This window comes from Mizuhopecten yessoensis, unplaced genomic scaffold, assembly GCF_002113885.1.
Source record: "Mizuhopecten yessoensis strain PY_sf001 unplaced genomic scaffold, ASM211388v2 scaffold4411, whole genome shotgun sequence".
NCBI lineage: Eukaryota > Metazoa > Mollusca > Bivalvia > Pectinida > Pectinidae > Mizuhopecten > Mizuhopecten yessoensis.
In genome coordinates this window covers 947,957-966,345 of record NW_018405533.1, presented here as the reverse complement: position 1 = coordinate 966,345, position 18,389 = coordinate 947,957, and the positions used below count along the sequence as shown (strand labels likewise).

Below are 18,389 nucleotides of genomic sequence, written 5' to 3'. Positions count from 1 at the left end.
CTGAGAGTGGAATAACACACAGCGTATTGTGGTAGAAACGAACAACTCTGGTCAAACTGTTAGGAGTACGATAATTGATAGCGGCCAAGGGGAATCTATTTTTCAGATATCTTAATTGAACCCATGATTAACAGAAAAGGCAATTTGCATCTTTTATCACTGTCCATCAATAGTTGTTGTAAATATACTTTGTAATTAATTAGCAAATATTTATTATATTGTAATTAATAAGCAAATATTTATTATATAGCAAATTTCTTCTTTGTTATTTGTGTCTTGTTACATTGTAAGAGGTAAGTTACATGTTATTGATGAAAGATGTTAATTTTAATATTAAAGTTAAAAGGTTATTTATATCAAGCATATTTTTTCACTTTTTTAAGTTCAATGCTTTATGGTATAGGGGGGATAATTAGAGGGTAGCAATATAGGACAATAAAGAATCGGTCAAGACTTTGTTGAATATGAAGAGAGAAAAAAGGGTGATAATTGCTCAAATAGTAAATTTAATTAGAAGATGTCAAATTAAGCGGTCTGGTATTTTAATTTTTCAGCTGGAACAGGAGCTTGAGGAGATGACATCACAGGGCTTAATGAGTACAGAGAATGTACTGACGCTTTGTCGATTGATGGTTCGTGCCGAGGACACAGAGCACCGCCTTACACTGCTCAACGTCCTACAGGTAAAAACATCAGCATTTCTGTGTTAGTGGTTCCAATGCTCAATGTCCTACAGGAACAACACTTACTGTGCTAACATTGTACAGGTAAAAACTGAGATTTCTATTAAAGTACTTGCACTGTTACAGAATTTTATGTATTTGTAATACTAAAAATCCAGGTAAAACTTGGCCGAGCTCTGCTGGTAAATCTCGGGTATTCCTATGTAATCACTTACACTGTTACAAAGTTCTGCAGATAAAAACACCAGCACTTCTTGTTTATCTCCTACATTTGTCAGCGTCCTGCTGTAAAAGGGTTTACTAATTTAGAGGTTACACTACTAAACATTGTGCGAATAGAACGTGTATTTCTATGTTCTGTGTCAGGTGACAACTGAGAGGAACTGTCTCCGCCTGTTCCTGGACTATCACGGACTGGAGCTGCTGTGGACCTGGATAGTCGACCTTCGGGACGATGGGCCAGACATCAAGATGCAGGTGAGGCATATCTAATGAACTGTAAAACACATTTGTCTCAAACTTCTAGAGTCTGGGGTCTGGTGAAGAAAAAAAGGTTGAATGTATGTTCATGTTTTTGTATGGAGGGCACTGAGGAATACGTAAGTCAGTTCTTTTCATGTTAACTCAAGAGTGATGTTCAGTTCATCCAGATTTGGAATGGTGAAATATTTTTCAGAAGTTCATGTTTATCAAAATTCACATGTAAATTATTTTATACAAAATGTTTTTACATCCTTTTTCAATTTTATATATTTATATCTCTCACTTAGTAAGGGGGGTATAAAGTAATTACTTTGTCAGTACAATCGCACGTCCTTAGTAAACAGCCTGTGTACAGGATATCTCGTGAACTTTACGAACTCTTTTAGTTCATATTTACACCATAATTATTGTAATATTGAGTTCTTTATCTGATCACATTTAGGGGTCATTGGTCAAGGTTAAAGGGTCAAAGATCACACATGACCACATTTGAAGTAAAAAAAAAAAATGTACAAGATATCACACAAATCCCTCTACATCTTTAATATATTTATGCCATAGTATGGTAAGATTGAGTTCTACATCTGATAAGGTGGTCTTTGGTCAAGGTTTAAGGGTCTTTGGTCAAGGTCTAAGGGTCAAAGGTCATAAGCAAAGCAAGGTGAAGGGAGAATGGGGTTAGGGTGAGGGATATATCTATGTGAGCCTCCGCTTGCCTTGTTCTGTTATCAGAAGCATGTAGTGCCATCTGGCATGAATGTTGGGAAATATGTACTTTGTTATATTGAGTACTTTTCTTTATTCGCAGATACTTTCTACTTTGAAAATCCTACCCATTACCAACAAAACTATTCTGAAAGACAGTAAAATTCTAGCCATTATTCAGAGACTGGCTGCAAAAGATAATTCTGATGAGAGTTCTGGTCAAGTGATATCTTCTACTCCTCCCATTGGTCAAGTGACTCCTTCAACTCCGCCCACTTCCTCAAAGGAAAAACCTACCTCAATTTTATCCATTACCACGACCAAGGAGAGTAAATCGGGTAAAAAGAAAGTGAAATTTGCGTTAGAAGATGCTTCAAGTTCGGACAATGAGTCGAGAACTAGTAACTCCGACAGTTTTAGTGATATAATAGGAAATGAGTTATACACCGACTTTGACAGCCCGCCCAGCACGGAGAGTTCAAAGAAGCGATTACTACGGTCAAGTAAGAAGGATGGTGTGTCTGTATTGTGTAGACAAGTACTTGATAAACAGGAACTCCTCACAGAAACAATGGACAGTGAAGTGTTAGAGAGTTGCGCCGCTTCCAACAGCAAAGAGAAGATAACTCAGGAACATGAAATCGACTCGACAGAAAATGACGACAAATTGTCGTCAGAAAAAGATGGTGCAATAAAATGTATGGAAAGTGAGACAACTGTGACGGCCGCGGATTCTAGCAACAGTAAATCGGAATCTCCCACTGACCAGGTGGACGCGGATAGTTCGTCCTCGTTCAAAGTGGAGTTAAACGTAAACACGGATGGGGTAGAAAAAGACATTGCGACAGAATGTGATTCTTCAGAGCCAAAGGATGATGTAGTGGATGTAGTGTCGTTAGCTGAGGATCTGTTACAGCACTGGAGTGACCTCAAGGTATGTACACACAGTACTAGGGCTGTCACACCTTATCAGAGAATCGGTACATCGCCATACACAGGCATATCGTATCGTACCACAGTACAGAGATGAAATATTGCTGTATCTCAATATTTTTCAAAAGCATATTTTTATGTATCTGCTTGGTGTTTTAACTTTGCAAATTACTACAAGTTCTAACAGATATGCCAATAAGCATAAAGCAGGCTTTTAGTAGTTCAAATTTTGTAATCGATGGTTGGTTTGATAAAAATCTTAAATCTATGTAATCCATATCAAATATGATTAAATTTGATAACATTCTGACAACAACTTATCATAAAATTGACAACATCCTTCCTATGACAATATATCGGGATACGTATCTCAATATATTTATTCTGTATTGCAATATATCGGGATACACTCTTGGCGTATTGTGACACCCCTATACGGTACCATACAGGTTCTGGGGATTATTGAGTTCAATCATCTGAAGGTCCAAAGCTTTGAGTTAACCCTTGACATTTATCAATTTCAGTAGTCAAATAGAGTTTTCTTTGAATTTTGGAGGGTCGTACGGAAAATAGACCTGGACCCGTATTCATGAAACAGTTCCCATGCTCAAGTATGGATTTTGTGCTCAAACCTAATTTCTTGTTCCTTACATAAACTAGTAATATCTTATTTTGTCAATGACCTTGGGGGGGGGAGGGGGGATGAAGAGTCTTAAAGCCAAATACTTCAGTCAGTGTTTATGTTTGACTTTTTGATCGTTTGACATGATTTAAGTGAGTTACAAGAAAGTTGGTTTGAGTACAAAATTCATGCTTGAGCATGAGAACAGTTTCATGAATACGGGCCCTGTTCTTTAACCCTTAGGCTGCTACGCGCCACAATAGTGGTTTTGAAAAGTCGGGGCCGTCAGTGCTACGCACCACAATAGTGGCGCGTGGTCTGTAGGTTTTTGATCAGTAAACAGGAAGTGTGAAAGCGGACTGTTGCTATACCAAACCCGAAAGCGTATAGTAGAAGGCTTCTGATTGGTTGTTAGGTCACCTGAGCTTTAGCTCAAGTGACCTATTGCTATCCGTTTTCGTCCGTCGTCGTCCGTCGTAGTCCGTCGTCCGTTAACATTTTACATTTCAAACTTAAAGTCAAGTTCTGCTGGGCCGATTGAACTGAAAGTTGGTAGGAATGATCGCCTCATGGTCCTGACAAAGTGTTGTTATTTTTCGGGTCGATCAGAAATCCAATATGGCCGCCACGGCCGCCATTTTGAAAATAGCTATTTCAAACTTAAAGTCAAGTTCTGCTGGGCCGATTGAACTGAAAGTTGGTAGGAATGATCGACTCATGGTCCTGACAAAGTGTTGTTATTTTTCAGGTCAATCAGAAATCCAATATGGCCACCACAGCTGCTATTTTGTAAATACCTATTCTAAACTTAAAAACAATTTCTAATAGGCCGATCTTATTTAAAATCGGTCTAGGAATGATCAGCTCATGGTCCTGACAAAGTTAAGTTAACATTATACTTAACTATTTTTTACTCAAATTGGTACATATTTCAACAACAAAAATAAATACTGTAGGATTCAGGTGACCGTTAAGGCCCATGGGCCTCTTGTTTTGTCATTACTTTCGATATTCCCGGCAATGTACCCTAGTAATAATCAAAGTGTGCGAGAGAATTTCAAATCGGAAAAAGCGTCATAAAAATGGCGGACGTGTTTATTGAAGTGATGAATATGATGGTAAACATTTATTCTCCAGCGTCACGATGATAATAAAGGTTTTAAAGGGTTTGACATGGTTGATGTGGAAATACTTCGGTGTAACATAATACGTAACTTTCCAATGAACGGCTTTGTGCCCTACGCAAACATGAAAATATCGGCGGACTGAGGCGCACATGTCGTCTGCAGGTGAGGCAGAATTGAACATTTGCATTGATACATTTTGAGCCGATTGATTTCTTCAAACTATTTATCGATGATTTTAATCATAAACTAGACCGTAGCTAAGTTATATCTATATGCCGACTGTGACAATAAATATATTGAATGATGACCTGAAACCTGTAGCAAATCGCATGCAATTCTTGATGAAATACCTGACCTTTTTACCTGAGAATCTCCGTGTGAATGTACAGCGTCTTTTGTTATAAATGAAGTTTATAATCTCCGTTATCATTTTCCAATCACATTTGCTGACAAAAACAATTTTAAAATGATCTTTCTGGTGCTTAAATCCAATTAATTAAAATTTTCACCTTTTCTTACCTTAATACCACCTGTACAGGTAAATACTGAAGCAACTTTAGAATTGAAAACGTTAATATAAACTAGAGACAATAACGAACAATTTTCCTGGAACTTTTATTCACATATAACAAACATTTTTCAAGTTATGCACATTTGAAAAATTAAGTAAATTAATTTATATTTCAATAATTAATTCAGCAGTGGTGTCCCTTTACATAGAAATCAATGTAGCAGCCTAAGGGTTAAAACATGAAAGTCTCAGCTCATTTTGGGAGTCAAAAACCAACTCTGAAGGGCCTATTGAAAGTCTTGGAAGGGATGTAAATATATAATAGTCAAAGTATATATGGCATGTATGAGTACAATTTTGCAGTAGGGACAATACTGAAGGGTGTACAATTCAGCATTCTTGTTTTTATAGATCTAGTAGGGACAATACTGAAGGGTTTGTTTGCCTATGACGGCAATAGGGTTTCTATACTTTGGCTAAATTTTATGAGAAAGTGACTTCTTTACTTTCCAGATGACAAAACATTATATCAATCCAATAATACTGCTGAAACGTATTAGCATTTCTTTTGCACTTAATTCAGAATCAAATTTAGTTTATCTGAATGTTTTTTTCTATAGGAAATCTTCAGGATCCCCAAGAAAGAGCAGGTTGAGGAACGGAAAAGGATTGAACGGCAGTTGTTGGGTATGTTTCTCAATTGAGTGATCTCTTTTCTCAAAATAGTATTAATTACATCCTCCTTGGAATAACAGATTTACTGTATATTTACACTACAGAAGAGTAACATCAAGTTCTACACATGATTATATTTTGAAGGTCATCAGAAAAGGGTCCAAGGTCACACTTGACAACTTTTAAAGAAAAGCTTGCATGCATGATGTCTCGTGTATAACTGAAGAAACTAAGTTTTATATTTTTGTTTGAAACATCAAGTTCTACACAGTTTTAGTGGTCATCTGCAAGTTGGGGGTTGTATATTTAATATGTGCATTTGTATATGAACCAACACTTGCATTCTATTTATTTAAATGGCTATATTTCCTCAAACATTCATTGAAATAATACAATTATGTTCAGAAGTTTCATAGAGGTTTCCCAACGAGTGGTGGTTGGTTATCATGTTTATCTAACTCAAGTTAGTTAATCTTCAAATTGTATTAAGAACCAAAGGTTTACCGAGTGTCTTTTACAATTTGAAAATTAACTAACGAGAGTTAGATAAACGTGATAACTAATCATCAATAGTTTGGGGACCTGTTTCTCCCATAGCATTCATGTTTTATCTGAAAACCCCCCACATTTGCCCTTTGGAAAATGCATCATGTGTGTTTCCGATGGGGGAAACAATTGCCATGGAGCATGACGTCACGATGGAAAGTGATGTTGAAAAGCACTGTTACGTGATGTCATAAATCAAAAATTGACCAATGAAATCACGTCCAGGGTGTTACCCACTAGTGGGTAACCAAAAATGTTTACCAACTCCTAGCAGATTTATCCAATGAGTCGGGAGTGAGGAAGCCTACCGTGTTTGTGGGGGAAATTTTGTCTTGAAACACTTGATGTCAAAAATTGTAGAAGTCTAACCCTAGAACAATGAAGTAAGGAATGTGAAATTTAAGAATGTTTTAAGCTAAGAATGTTCTTAGAGTTTCTTGATATGCAGCCCAGGTGTACTGATCTTGTAAATCATTATAAAATTTAACAGTTGTTTTGTTGATTGTGTTTTCATCAGATGTACGACCCACCAAACAACGCCAACGGGAGAAGTTTGAACGCTTACAGGACCAGACAAGGATACGAGGTTTGTATCTCTGTCATTTGATTTCTTCATCATGGCTTGAAGCAGTTGATCACACCCTAAAGTATATAACACAGGTTAACATCAGACCTATCAAAAAGTATTATATCTGAGAAATAGTGATTTGATATCTTGTTAAGTAATGATAAGTAAATCACTCTTGAAATGGTGGAATGAAACATAATAAAATGGGGTATTGTGTCCAACATTATGCAGAATTATTGCTATTTGTTCAATTTTTATCCCCCACTTATAGAAGTAAACAGGAGTTCAATTTAGGCCCATTTAGCTAATGATTGGCCTAAAGATGGTCAAATTTCTGCACAAACATATGAACATGTTTGAGGCTGAGTTTGATTGTCATTGTGATCCATGCAAAGTTATACAGATTTTAATGTTGTCATGTCTAAGGCTGAGTCTGATCATGAATGTGATCCATGCATATTTAAACATACTTAATGAGGTTACAATAGACTACATCTAAACATGTCTTGCAAGCAGGAGATATGGATTCAACAAATTAGCTTGTCATACATTAATTTGTCGAGGCATTTGGACTTTAATGCTAGCAGTACTTTGCCCGACTTCAATTTCTCTATATACTTGTTCCGATAAGATTCAGGTAGAATGGTTTGCTGTTTTCTATGAGATAACATTTTACACAAAAAAAAAAAAAACATAATTAGTACAGAAATGTCTTTCATAATCTTCTTGTATTAATATATTCTATGACATTTCAATCCTCATCTCATTCATAGATAGAATGACATTGACCATAATTCAGTTATTTTATGCTTACCAGAGACCAGTGTGTGTTTGTGTGTGTGCTGGTCTCTGCAAACTTATGATTTCAACACAATAAATAAATCACACAGCTCAATTAATGTTGATATACAAATCACACAACACTAATTACAAACAAGGTTTTGGATGTGTTACAGCTGCTGGCTGGGATTCGGGGATCAGGAAGAGGAAACGCCCACCTCCACCTCCTCCTCCCTCGGAGGATGATGACGACCCTTCCAAGCCCAGGTATCAGAGCCAACTGTTGTAGTTTTTCAATCAATTACATATATACAGGGTATCGAGAAAAGCTCACCTTACCCCAGTTTTACTTACATCTTTTCCACTCTTCATAAGAAATGACAAATTTTAGCAAATTGTGAATAGTATCTTCACTAAAAAAAGAGATTGAAACATGATTAATAGCTGGAATAATTAAATCGGAAAGAGTGAATAGTTTATTGGGCAAAATTTCCTAGAACAGAAGTGCCGATAAGAGGCGTTACCTGTCAAAATGGTTAAGCATGAATAAATATGTATTAAATAGTGTTGGGTTTGTGTAAAATGAATTTATTCAGATTTTGCTTGTAATCATCCTATTTATGGGGTTTTTAAACAAACTAATTTCACGGAAGAAGATGACTTGGTCAATTTGGACCTTATTATTATTCAATCCTAAAGGATGATTTAAAAAATGAAATTTTATGAGAAGAATATTTTGGCAGGAAAACACTGTTGCCATCGCCGCCTAAAATGACAAAGGAGCAACGGAGACAGCGGTTTGAGGCGAATGTGAAAGCTCAAGATGAGATGTTTGCCGAACATCAGCGACAGCAGGAGGAAATCTTCCTGCAGCAGCAACAGCAAATACTCGGTGACCCTACCTACCTGTTCTTCCAACAGACCCTAGTCCAACATGGCTACGGGCCTGAAGTGGCCGAGCTTCAGATCCAGGCCTTACTCCAGCAGGGCCACACGACTGAGACTATCATAGCCCAGCTAGCCACTCAGCTACAACAGGGATTACAACATCAGCAGGGTGAGCATCCTTAACACTGGTCGTCAAAACTGTATAGATAAACACGTGCAAATATATTATCCCTACAATTGGCATCTATACAGTAAATATGAAAAAAATACAAAAATTTACTGACTTGATACGTTGCTAGCAAAATTTAGTTCTCCTAGATATATATAAAACTTTAGTAATCAATTTGGATCCATTGTATGGTGATTGTCCCTTGGTAATATTTGTCCCATTGGCGATGTCCTCTTGGTGAGGTTCGCTGGTTTGTCCCCTAGGTGTTTTTTGTCTACATTGGCAATGTTTGTCCCCTTTGTAATATTCGTCCCCTTGGTGAAATGTGCAGACGCCTTGACATATTTCTTGTCATCTTCTCCGTCTGCCATTTTGGTTTGTTGAGTGGTAAAACTATTTTATAGCCCACCATCAGAGGATGGTGGGCTATTCAAATCGCCCTGCCTACGTCGTCCGTCATGTCGTCCGTCCGTCCTTAAACAATTCTTGTTATCGCTATTTCTCAGGAAGTACCTGAGGGATTTTTCCCAAATTTTATATGTAGGTTCCCCTTTGTCCTTAATTGTGCAGGTTACATTTTGGGACTGATCGGAGAAACATAATGGCCAACAGGCAGCCATCTTTGATTTTGAACAGTGAAGGTTTGTTATGACTATTTCTCAGGAAGTACTGGAGAGATTCATCTCAAATTATATATGTAGGTTCCCCTTGGTCTGTAGTTGTGCATGTTTAATTTTGAGAATGATCAGATAAACAAAATGGCCAACAGGCCACCATCTTGGATTGTGACATTAAAGGTTTGTTATGGCCATTTCGCAGAAAGTACTGGATAGATCTTTCCCAAGTTTATTATGTAGGCTCCCATTGGTCTGTAGTTGTGCATGTTTAGTTTTGAGAATGATCAGATAAACAAAATGGCCGACAGGCAGTCATCTTGGATTTTGACAGCGAAGGTTTGTTATGGCTATTACTCACGAAGTACTGGAGAGATCTTTCTTAATTTTTAGGTCACTTGAGACAAAGTCTTAAGTGACCTATTGCGATCGCCTTTTGTCCGTCATCGTGCGCCCGTAAACAATTTACATTTTCGACTTCTCCAAAACCCCTGAACCAATTTCGATGAAATTATTATGGTTTATAATGGCAAATGATACTTTGAATATTACATGTTAATAACTTGATTGGAATTATAACCTTGAGTTGACAGTTTGATACTTTGAAAATTTTGAGCCAGCCCTACCCCCAAGGGCTGTAGGGTGGGGCTCAAAGGAGTCAGTGTGCTAAAATTTCTTCATTTTCCTTGTTTAGAATCAGAGGAGCTAGTTTCAAATACTTATTAGTCTGAAATATGTATGCTAGATATTGAATAAGGTGGTTTTATTGTTTTTTGTCACTTTGAATAATATTTCTGTTCATGTTAAAAACAAAATCAACTCTCTGTATAAATATATCAGGTGACCGTGAAGGCCAATGGGCCTCTTGTTTTATGTAGGTTCCCCTTGGTATGAAGTTATGCATATTTTCTTATGAGACTGATCGGATAAACAAATCTTTGATTTTGACAGTTTATGTTTGTTAGTGCTATTTTACCAGGAAGAACTGGAGGGTTCTTTCTCAAATTCTATATGCAGGTTCCCCACTATTCTTTATTGTTCAGGTTTACTTTTGAAACTGATCAGTATTGTTAGTACTATTTCAGTAATAACTTGAGGGATCTTTCTCAAACTTGATTTGCAGGTTCCCCTTGATCCCTCGTTTTGCATGTTATATTTTTAGAGTGATCATAAAAACAAAATGGCTAAAGGAAGAACTAAACAGATATTTCTCATATTGCAATGATTGATTCTATTTCTTTCACATTAAGTACTGTACTAGTAAATATGTGAAATGACAAACTCACTTTGAAGGTTGTCTTTTATACACAGCAATATTAAGTTCAGATTAAAAGTTACCTCAAGGTGCATTTACTGTTAACAAGACTCGATCAAACAGTTTAGAGAAAATATCAAACTCACAAAGAACTAATGAAGGTGGTACAATGGTGAACGCCAAGATCCCTCTGGTTCTTTGAAGAGTTCAAACAAGGGAGAGTACACAATTAAACGTATCCTAGTCATCGCGATCCAATACATCAACCCATCGGTGCATCGTATCACGGTCATTTCGATCCGATACATCAATGCATCGGTGAATCGTTACTCCCCTAATCGTAATATTTGTCCCCTTGTTGATAATTCCCATCTTTCTGACATTTGCCCTTGTCATAATGTTTTGATGATTACTGCCATCTTAGTTATGTCTTCCCTTGTCACAATATTTTCCCCCTTGGTGATGTTTGCCCTTTTCGTAATATTTGTCCCCTTGGTGATGTTTGCCCTTTTCGTAATATTTGCCCCCTTGGTGATGTTTGCCCTTTTCGTAATATTTCTCCCCTTGGTGATGTTTGCCCTTTTCGTAATATTTCTCCCCTTGGTGATGTTTGCCCTTTTCGTAATATTTCTCCCCTTGGTGATGTTTGCCCTTGTCGTAATATTTCTCCCCTTGGTGATGTTTGCCCTTGTCACAATATTTCTCCCCCTGGTGATGTTTGCCCTTTTCGTAATATTTCTCCCCTTGGTGATGTTTGCCCTTGTCACAATGTTTCTCCCCCTGGTGATGATTGCCCTTTTCGTAATATTTGCCCCCTTGGTGATGTTTGCCCTTTTCGTAATATTTCTCCCCTTGGTGATGTTTGCTATTGTCGTAAATGTTTGTCCCTTTGGTGATGATTACTATCATAATGATGATATTTACCTTTGTACAGTTTCCATAGACGGGAGCATGGAGCCCATGTTTCAGGACCCTTCCCTTCAGCAGATGCTCGACCCAGAACACCAGGCACAGCAGCAGGCCCAGCAACAGGCCCAGCAGGCAATGCTTCAGTCCGGCATGGCCTACATGGAAGATGGACAGACGCAGCAACAACAGCAACAGCTCATTTACCAGCAACAGCAGGTAGGTCACGGTCATAGAGGTCAAGGTCAGAATAGGAGCAGACACAGCAGCAACAGCATCAGCACCTCATTTACCAGCAACAGCAGGTAGGTCAAGGTCATAGAGGTCAAGGTCAGAATAGGGGCAGACACAGCAGCAACAGCATCAGCACCTCATTTACCAGCAACAGCAGGTATGTCAAGGTCATAGAGGTCAAGATCAAAGTATGGGCAGAAGCATCAGCAGCAGCAGCAGCTCATGTACCAGCAGGTAGGTCAAGGTCATAGAGGGCAAGATCAAAGTATGGGCAGAAGCAGCAGCAGCAGCAGCAGCTCATGGACCAGCAGGTAGGTCAAGGTCATAGAGGTCAAGATCAAAGTATGGGCAGAAGCAGCAGCAGCAGCAGCAGCTCATGGACCAGCAGGTAGGTCAAGGTCATAGAGGTCAAAGTCAGAATAGGGGCAGACACAGCAGCAACAGCATCAGCACCTCATTTACCAGCAACAGCAGGTAGGTCAAGGTCATAGAGGTCAAGATCAAAGTATGGGCAGAAGCAGCAGCAGCAGCAGCAGCTCATGTACCAGCAGGTAGGTCAAGGTCATAGAGGTCAAGGTCAGAGTATACAGGTTTGCAGTACACATAGGTCAATGTGGCAGTGCACAGAGGTCATTGTCAAAGTGCACAGTGACGTGCAGAGTGACCAAAGTCACTGTCTATGTACATACACAAAAGATAATCACACAAAATATGTGCTTAATATTGTGTATATTTTGCCTTACCAAGATCAGCTGTAACAAAGTCCCTAGCTCTAATTTCCTGATGTTTATTTACACTGAACAATTTGTGACATTGTCACAGATTACAATCAATGCTCGACAGTATTTGAAGTTTTTCTCATTTGAAAATTCAAACTATTTTGGAGAGTTTATAGTTGAGTTAAAAACAAAAACTTTAACCTGTTGCTAATAATGTCAATTTTTGCCAGGTTACATGGACTTTTCCTGAAAGGCTACATTGTTCAAGTTAATAGTGGTTATTCTAAATCTGTTGAGAAAGTTTAACTAGAAATAGAAAAATATAACCCCTTTTACTTGGACCTACAAATATTGCAAGCATCTGCTTAAAGAGTGTTAAGAAGTGATCGAATTTGGCCTGAAAAATGTGTGTAAAGTGTCAGACAGTAATAGTTAGTATACAGCTTGCTAAACTTCCAGGTGAAGGGGGTGATGATAAAGAAACTGTAACATTTTACATCATGTACGTCATTCATAGACTGCACAGTTAAGGACAAGATCAATTGTTTTAAAGTTTGCATCAGACAAAACCAGCTTACAGCACCCATTCAAACAAAAGTAGATGTCATCATTCAGCATCAAATAATTTCAGCAAAGTTGATCACGTGACTAGATGCCAGAGCTATTTGTAGGTTTTAAGTTTGAACTCCTCGTGGTTTTAAGAAGACAACTTGTCTTTACTGTGACCTACAATTTAAGCTTGAATTTTGTGCGATTTTCTTCTAATAACAAAACTCTGCTCTCTAGGGACAGTTCCAGAGCCAGGCAGAGTTGGTTGCCCAGCAACAGAGCCAGGGCATGACCCAAGCCCAGGCGTTGGCAACGGGGGCGCAAGCTTTGGCATACCAGCAGCAACAGCAGCAGCAGGGGGGTCTACCACTGGACCAGCAGGCCCAAATGTCCGCCGATCCTCAGAGTATGGCATTTATGCAGCAGGTAGGTAACACTGACCATATATAGGTTATACTCATTCAGGGAAACCATTTTAACTTTTGAGTATATTAAGCAGGAACACCCATACATTTCTTCCTGCCTTCTGTTAAAAAAGGTGTTTTTTGATTTAAGAAAAAAGGAGGAACAGATTTTCACAGAAATATATCACTGTTGGTTGTTGCATAGATCTTCTTTCACATTCATATGATTCATATAGCATATAAAGTAAATTTGTTTGTTTTATTTTTCGAAGATGGCTGATCCAAGTTCAACCGTAAGATCATGTTTATTTCCCTAAGTAGCATTTGTATTATGTGTGCTTTATTTTATCCTGCACCTTCATCCACCATCTTCTAGTTAATTTGTAGATGAATACATTTTTTCTGTTTATTTTTTGGCAGTTTTAATCATTTTTCAATATTTTTTCAATGTTTTTTATTGTATCAAATTTTGTGTCATTATTTATCTGTTGAATTTGTTTGATAACTTGCCTTGTTTGCATATCGTTTCATCATACTGCTTTTGCATTTGTATGAGATATGCACATTTACCTTCATATCTTAAACCTTGTAATGTTATGAATGTGTCGGTACTACCTCAATGCTTACAAGTTTATCATGTAATTCAGTTTTAATATCTGCGACCCTTACAAGATTAGAATCCTTCATGGTAATCGCTCCACCTGTTTAACAACACAGTAAGGAACAGCTTCTACTGGGTATTGTCCAGGTCCAAGATGCTGGGCACCGCTTTTTGACCTATGCCCACCGCTCATTTATATACTATTTTAAACATGTTTGCTTCCTTTCATCTATGAATGTAGAACTGAGGGGTCTATAAATAAACAGTTGATATCCTAAGTCATCATAATGCTGATGAACACATTAAATGAATTGTTGATGTTTTATATGTATGTGACGGAAAGATGCAACCCAGGACTCATAGCTGTTTGCTAAGTGCTGAAATATTTCTGGGGAGGTCACTGTTCTATAATTTCACTTGCCAAAGTAAAGAAGGTTGGGTTTGGATTATGGAGCGCATTACTAGAAACTTATTGTATGGGGAATGAGATAGTGGGTTTGACCAGAAGTTAGATATTATCTCATATGTAAAATACTTGTGCTATATGATGACACGTGACAGATATACATATGGTTAACCTTGTTTTAGATGTTTGACGTACACAGTGTACTGTAGCTAGATAGACTGATATAGAGTTGAATCTGTTTGCATGCCGCCTACTGACATCTGTATCAAACACTTCCTGTTTATGCTGTGAATAACAAAGGTTGCTGTATTATATCCCATCAATAATAGTCTTTAGTCAATATTATAAGATGAAATTCAATAATATTGTTTATTGTAACTACTTAAATTCAAACAGAACTTACAGTTTTACAATCATGGTGCTTTTTCATTTACAGAAGAAACATTATAAATAACCATGAGAGAATGCCAATAAAATATCAGGGTTAGAATTGGTTAGGTTGGGTAATTTTGTAGGTAGGTGGGAAGGTAAAGACAAACAAAAATATTTTATTCAGGCCTTTTGTAACGTGAACTTGAAAACAGCTTTACATAATTAATTGCAATTGGCATTGACTACAGAACGTCTTATTTTAGTCATACTGAAATTTCCTCTTCATATACTCATTCAAAGGATTTTTTTATCTTGGCAAATTATTGATTTTGACATCAGTTACAAATCACATTACCAATCCAAAATCTTTTTGCAGATCCAGCAGCTTCAACAACAGCTTCAAATTCAGAGCCAGCTGGCAGCCCTTTCCCAGGGGGTAGCCCTTGCCGAGGAGGAGGATGTTCCACCCCCTCCATCACCCCCCAAAACAAAACAAACAAAACTACCTCCTAACTGGAAAAGTGCTAAGGACTCTGATGGAAAGACATACTACTATCATACTATCACCAGGTAACCCTTAACCTCTGGTAACCTTTGACCTTTAAAAAACTTGATCTTGTGCAAAATTTTGGTGTTGTCTTGTTTGCAGTTCATACAGGCATGACTTAATATACAATTCTAACATAGGACACTTAAAACTGTCATGGATAGAGCGTTTCTTAGTTGAGATAACTTGTGCCTAATCCTTTTTGTTGAACGACAAATGAAATATGTTTAAATCAAAACTCTCATAGGAATTGCTGACACATCATGTAAGATATATACATGTGTTCTTGTAATACATATGCTTACTCATCAGAAATAATTCCTTTGTTGAAACAAAATAACTGAATCATGCATGTATATATTTCATTAAAAAGAGAACAAAAAAACGTGCCGATGATGGGCAGTGTTACACTATTCTTTACACAGTAAAAGTCAAGTACCTCTTTCAGATTTATATGTTTGGTCACTTAATACAAGCAAGTGCAGTCACTATGGTAATGTACCTGAAAAGAGTTTTATCATTTGTGGTAGATTGTTTAGAGCTTCAAAGTATTTGCTGGTGGTACAACCAGTTGTAATGTCTAATATTCATAAAATCTGATTCGATTTTTGTTTTGTGATTCGTAGTACATATTCCTGTACTTAAATAAGATTGAACGTTTCAAAATTTTGATTCATAAGAAGTGTTTGTTATACAATTTTAAATTGTATTACACTGACTGAAACAAAGCTTACTTTTTATTGTCTGGCAAATTTGTACTTTGCCTTCTATGATATTAAGTATTAGATTCTAAAGTGTGTGTCATAAATGTTACCTGTGTTCTGTATTTGTAGACAAACCCAGTGGGACACACCAACCTGGGACTGTACACAGGACGACAGCATGGACATGTGTACCCCACCCATGGAGGAGGTCAAGGTCAGTTGTAACTAATTACTAAGGTCAAGGTCAGTCCTTGATAGTATGCTATGATCAAGTACAAAATGGATGTCAATATTAGTTTGAATAATATGATTGCTGTTGAGTTTACACTTTCTTGAAATTGTTATACCTAGAAAACCATGAAAAAAGTTAATTTATTGATAAAGTATTATGATTGGCCTCACTGCTGTGTAAAGTTTGAAAAAGTTCAAGGTGTGAGTGCTTGTTGGAGACTCTCTGTGTCTATACATTGATTGATGATGTGTATGTGTTATATTTACAGCCTGTTAAGAAGAGTTCGAAGCAGACGACGACTGCTGCAGCAGACACATCCAGTGAGCTAGCCAAGAAAATCAAGGATCAGTTCAGGAACAAGGTTCGTTCACCCAGACTAGCAGCAAAAAACCTTCCTGTTATATTGTCTTATATCGGGGCTCAAATTAACACATATCTACAAAATGTATGTTAATTGTAAGACTATGCTTGTTACAATGTCTCTCACTTGCAAGTGTTTGAAAGTAGATTGTATTAAAAAATACAATATTGATATTCCCCAAGATATTGTCTGAAACTGAAGGGTGTCCTTATTGTCTGTCCTCTGTCCCTCATTGATTATTTGTCTTACATTGCAACTGTTTTCCTGGTCTTACTGTCATATGTTTGTGTTCATTCATTTTATATTCGAAAACAAATTCTGCAAGTGTATTTATGATTACCGTAAAACCCCATGTAATTTGCGCACCTGTGTAATTTGCGCAGGTACTTTTTGAGGCTAAAAATCGGGAAAAAAGCTTCTACTCGAATATTTTGCGCACCCAAAAAATCTGGGGGGAAAAAAACGATGTTCATGCTCCGAAAATCGATCTCTGAATTATTTTTTTAAAATATATTTCTATGATTGTTTTTTCATTGATGTAAAATGATATTTAAAACCAAGAAGAAACTACGTAAAATGTGTATTTTGTTGCCTGTTTTCTTTGAATTATCTGATCACACATGACACACACGTGTGCGCATATCGGCATACATCAATTCATTTTAGCAATATTTTACATAAAACATTTACTTGCTTACAAAAACATATCAATTAATAAGTAATTTGATGTAGTAACCGCTGGTGAATATCTCCTGGTGAAAGACATAATAAGATACCTTTTATTGATCATAATTACGATCAGTGAGAAGGGCTCATCATGGCAGCTTGGGTTACGTCACTTCAAACCAGGTCATGTCACAGTTCAGTTTGGCCACGGAATTAGATTATCTAAGTCCGTGGTTTGGCGATATTTTTTTACAAATTACAATGCAGTAATGAGCTAACACTATCTCTGTGATTACCCGTTAACAATAGCTCTACTAATTGAAATGATTTGCAGTCGCGATCGACGGACCGTGTTGTTGTTTTTTTCACTCGCCAACACGTGGCGTGAATTACGAAGCCCTACTGCATTGTCATAACTACAGACTGATTTGACTGATAAGGGATTATAAAAAATATGTTTATACTAGAAGCGTGGACAATCAATACATCCTCTTCAAATCTACTCCAAGGAAAAAAATAGTTAACGCAGACTATTTTTACGATGCTTCATTTAATAAATATTGAAATAATTCACGAGGTTATTATCAATCACGTGTTTACGTAATGTTAGACGCGAGATCAACATGAAAGTGAGCCGGAAAAAAAACATGCTATACGCAGACGCATAGGCGATTTGAAAAAAACTTACAGAACTTACATGGAACTGAGCTTAAATTGAACAACTACATTTTCGTAATAGTATGGGGAAACGCACCGAGATGTCGAAACGTAATGTCGTAAGTTGATTGGCGATTCTCTGGCATAGGAATTTGCCTAAACTTTTTTTGTTAACGGTTACCTATTTATTAATACTTTTCACATAAACTCACATAACAACACATTATGTATCTTTTATTAATGTTTGACATAAATAAATTTGTTGATCGTCATTTGTCTTAGAGTTCCGTGTACCAAGGGACATAATCCGAGATGGCGATCTCTCGGAATCGTCGATCTTTTCCTAAAAAAAACCTTGAAATTTTCTATACCTGTTTATTTGACGCACCCCCCACTTTGGGTATTAAATTTCTGGAAAAAAAGTGCGCAAATTACATGGGTTTTTACGGTAAGCATTCAAATTTTTTCAAGT

General features: G+C 37.2%; 1 protein-coding gene across 3 annotated transcripts in view; it reads left to right on the top strand.

Annotated features, from left to right (window-relative positions):
• The window catches only part of LOC110448982, a 75,987-nt gene that overhangs the window by 54,455 nt on the left and 3,143 nt on the right, over positions 1-18,389 (top strand). For 2 of the 3 annotated variants that reach the window (XM_021495543.1, XM_021495544.1), the window contains 13 exons: positions 555-683; positions 1,050-1,160; positions 1,975-2,805; positions 5,685-5,751; positions 6,803-6,871; positions 7,810-7,900; positions 8,377-8,690; positions 11,494-11,684; positions 13,205-13,393; positions 13,644-13,664; positions 15,127-15,320; positions 16,131-16,215; positions 16,502-16,594. In XM_021495543.1, the coding sequence (XP_021351218.1) occupies positions 555-683; positions 1,050-1,160; positions 1,975-2,805; positions 5,685-5,751; positions 6,803-6,871; positions 7,810-7,900; positions 8,377-8,690; positions 11,494-11,684; positions 13,205-13,393; positions 13,644-13,664; positions 15,127-15,320; positions 16,131-16,215; positions 16,502-16,594 (2,385 nt within the window). The remainder of the gene's footprint in view (positions 1-554; positions 684-1,049; positions 1,161-1,974; positions 2,806-5,684; positions 5,752-6,802; positions 6,872-7,809; positions 7,901-8,376; positions 8,691-11,493; positions 11,685-13,204; positions 13,394-13,643; positions 13,665-15,126; positions 15,321-16,130; positions 16,216-16,501; positions 16,595-18,389) is intronic. The other variant, XM_021495545.1, reaches the window with a different exon arrangement.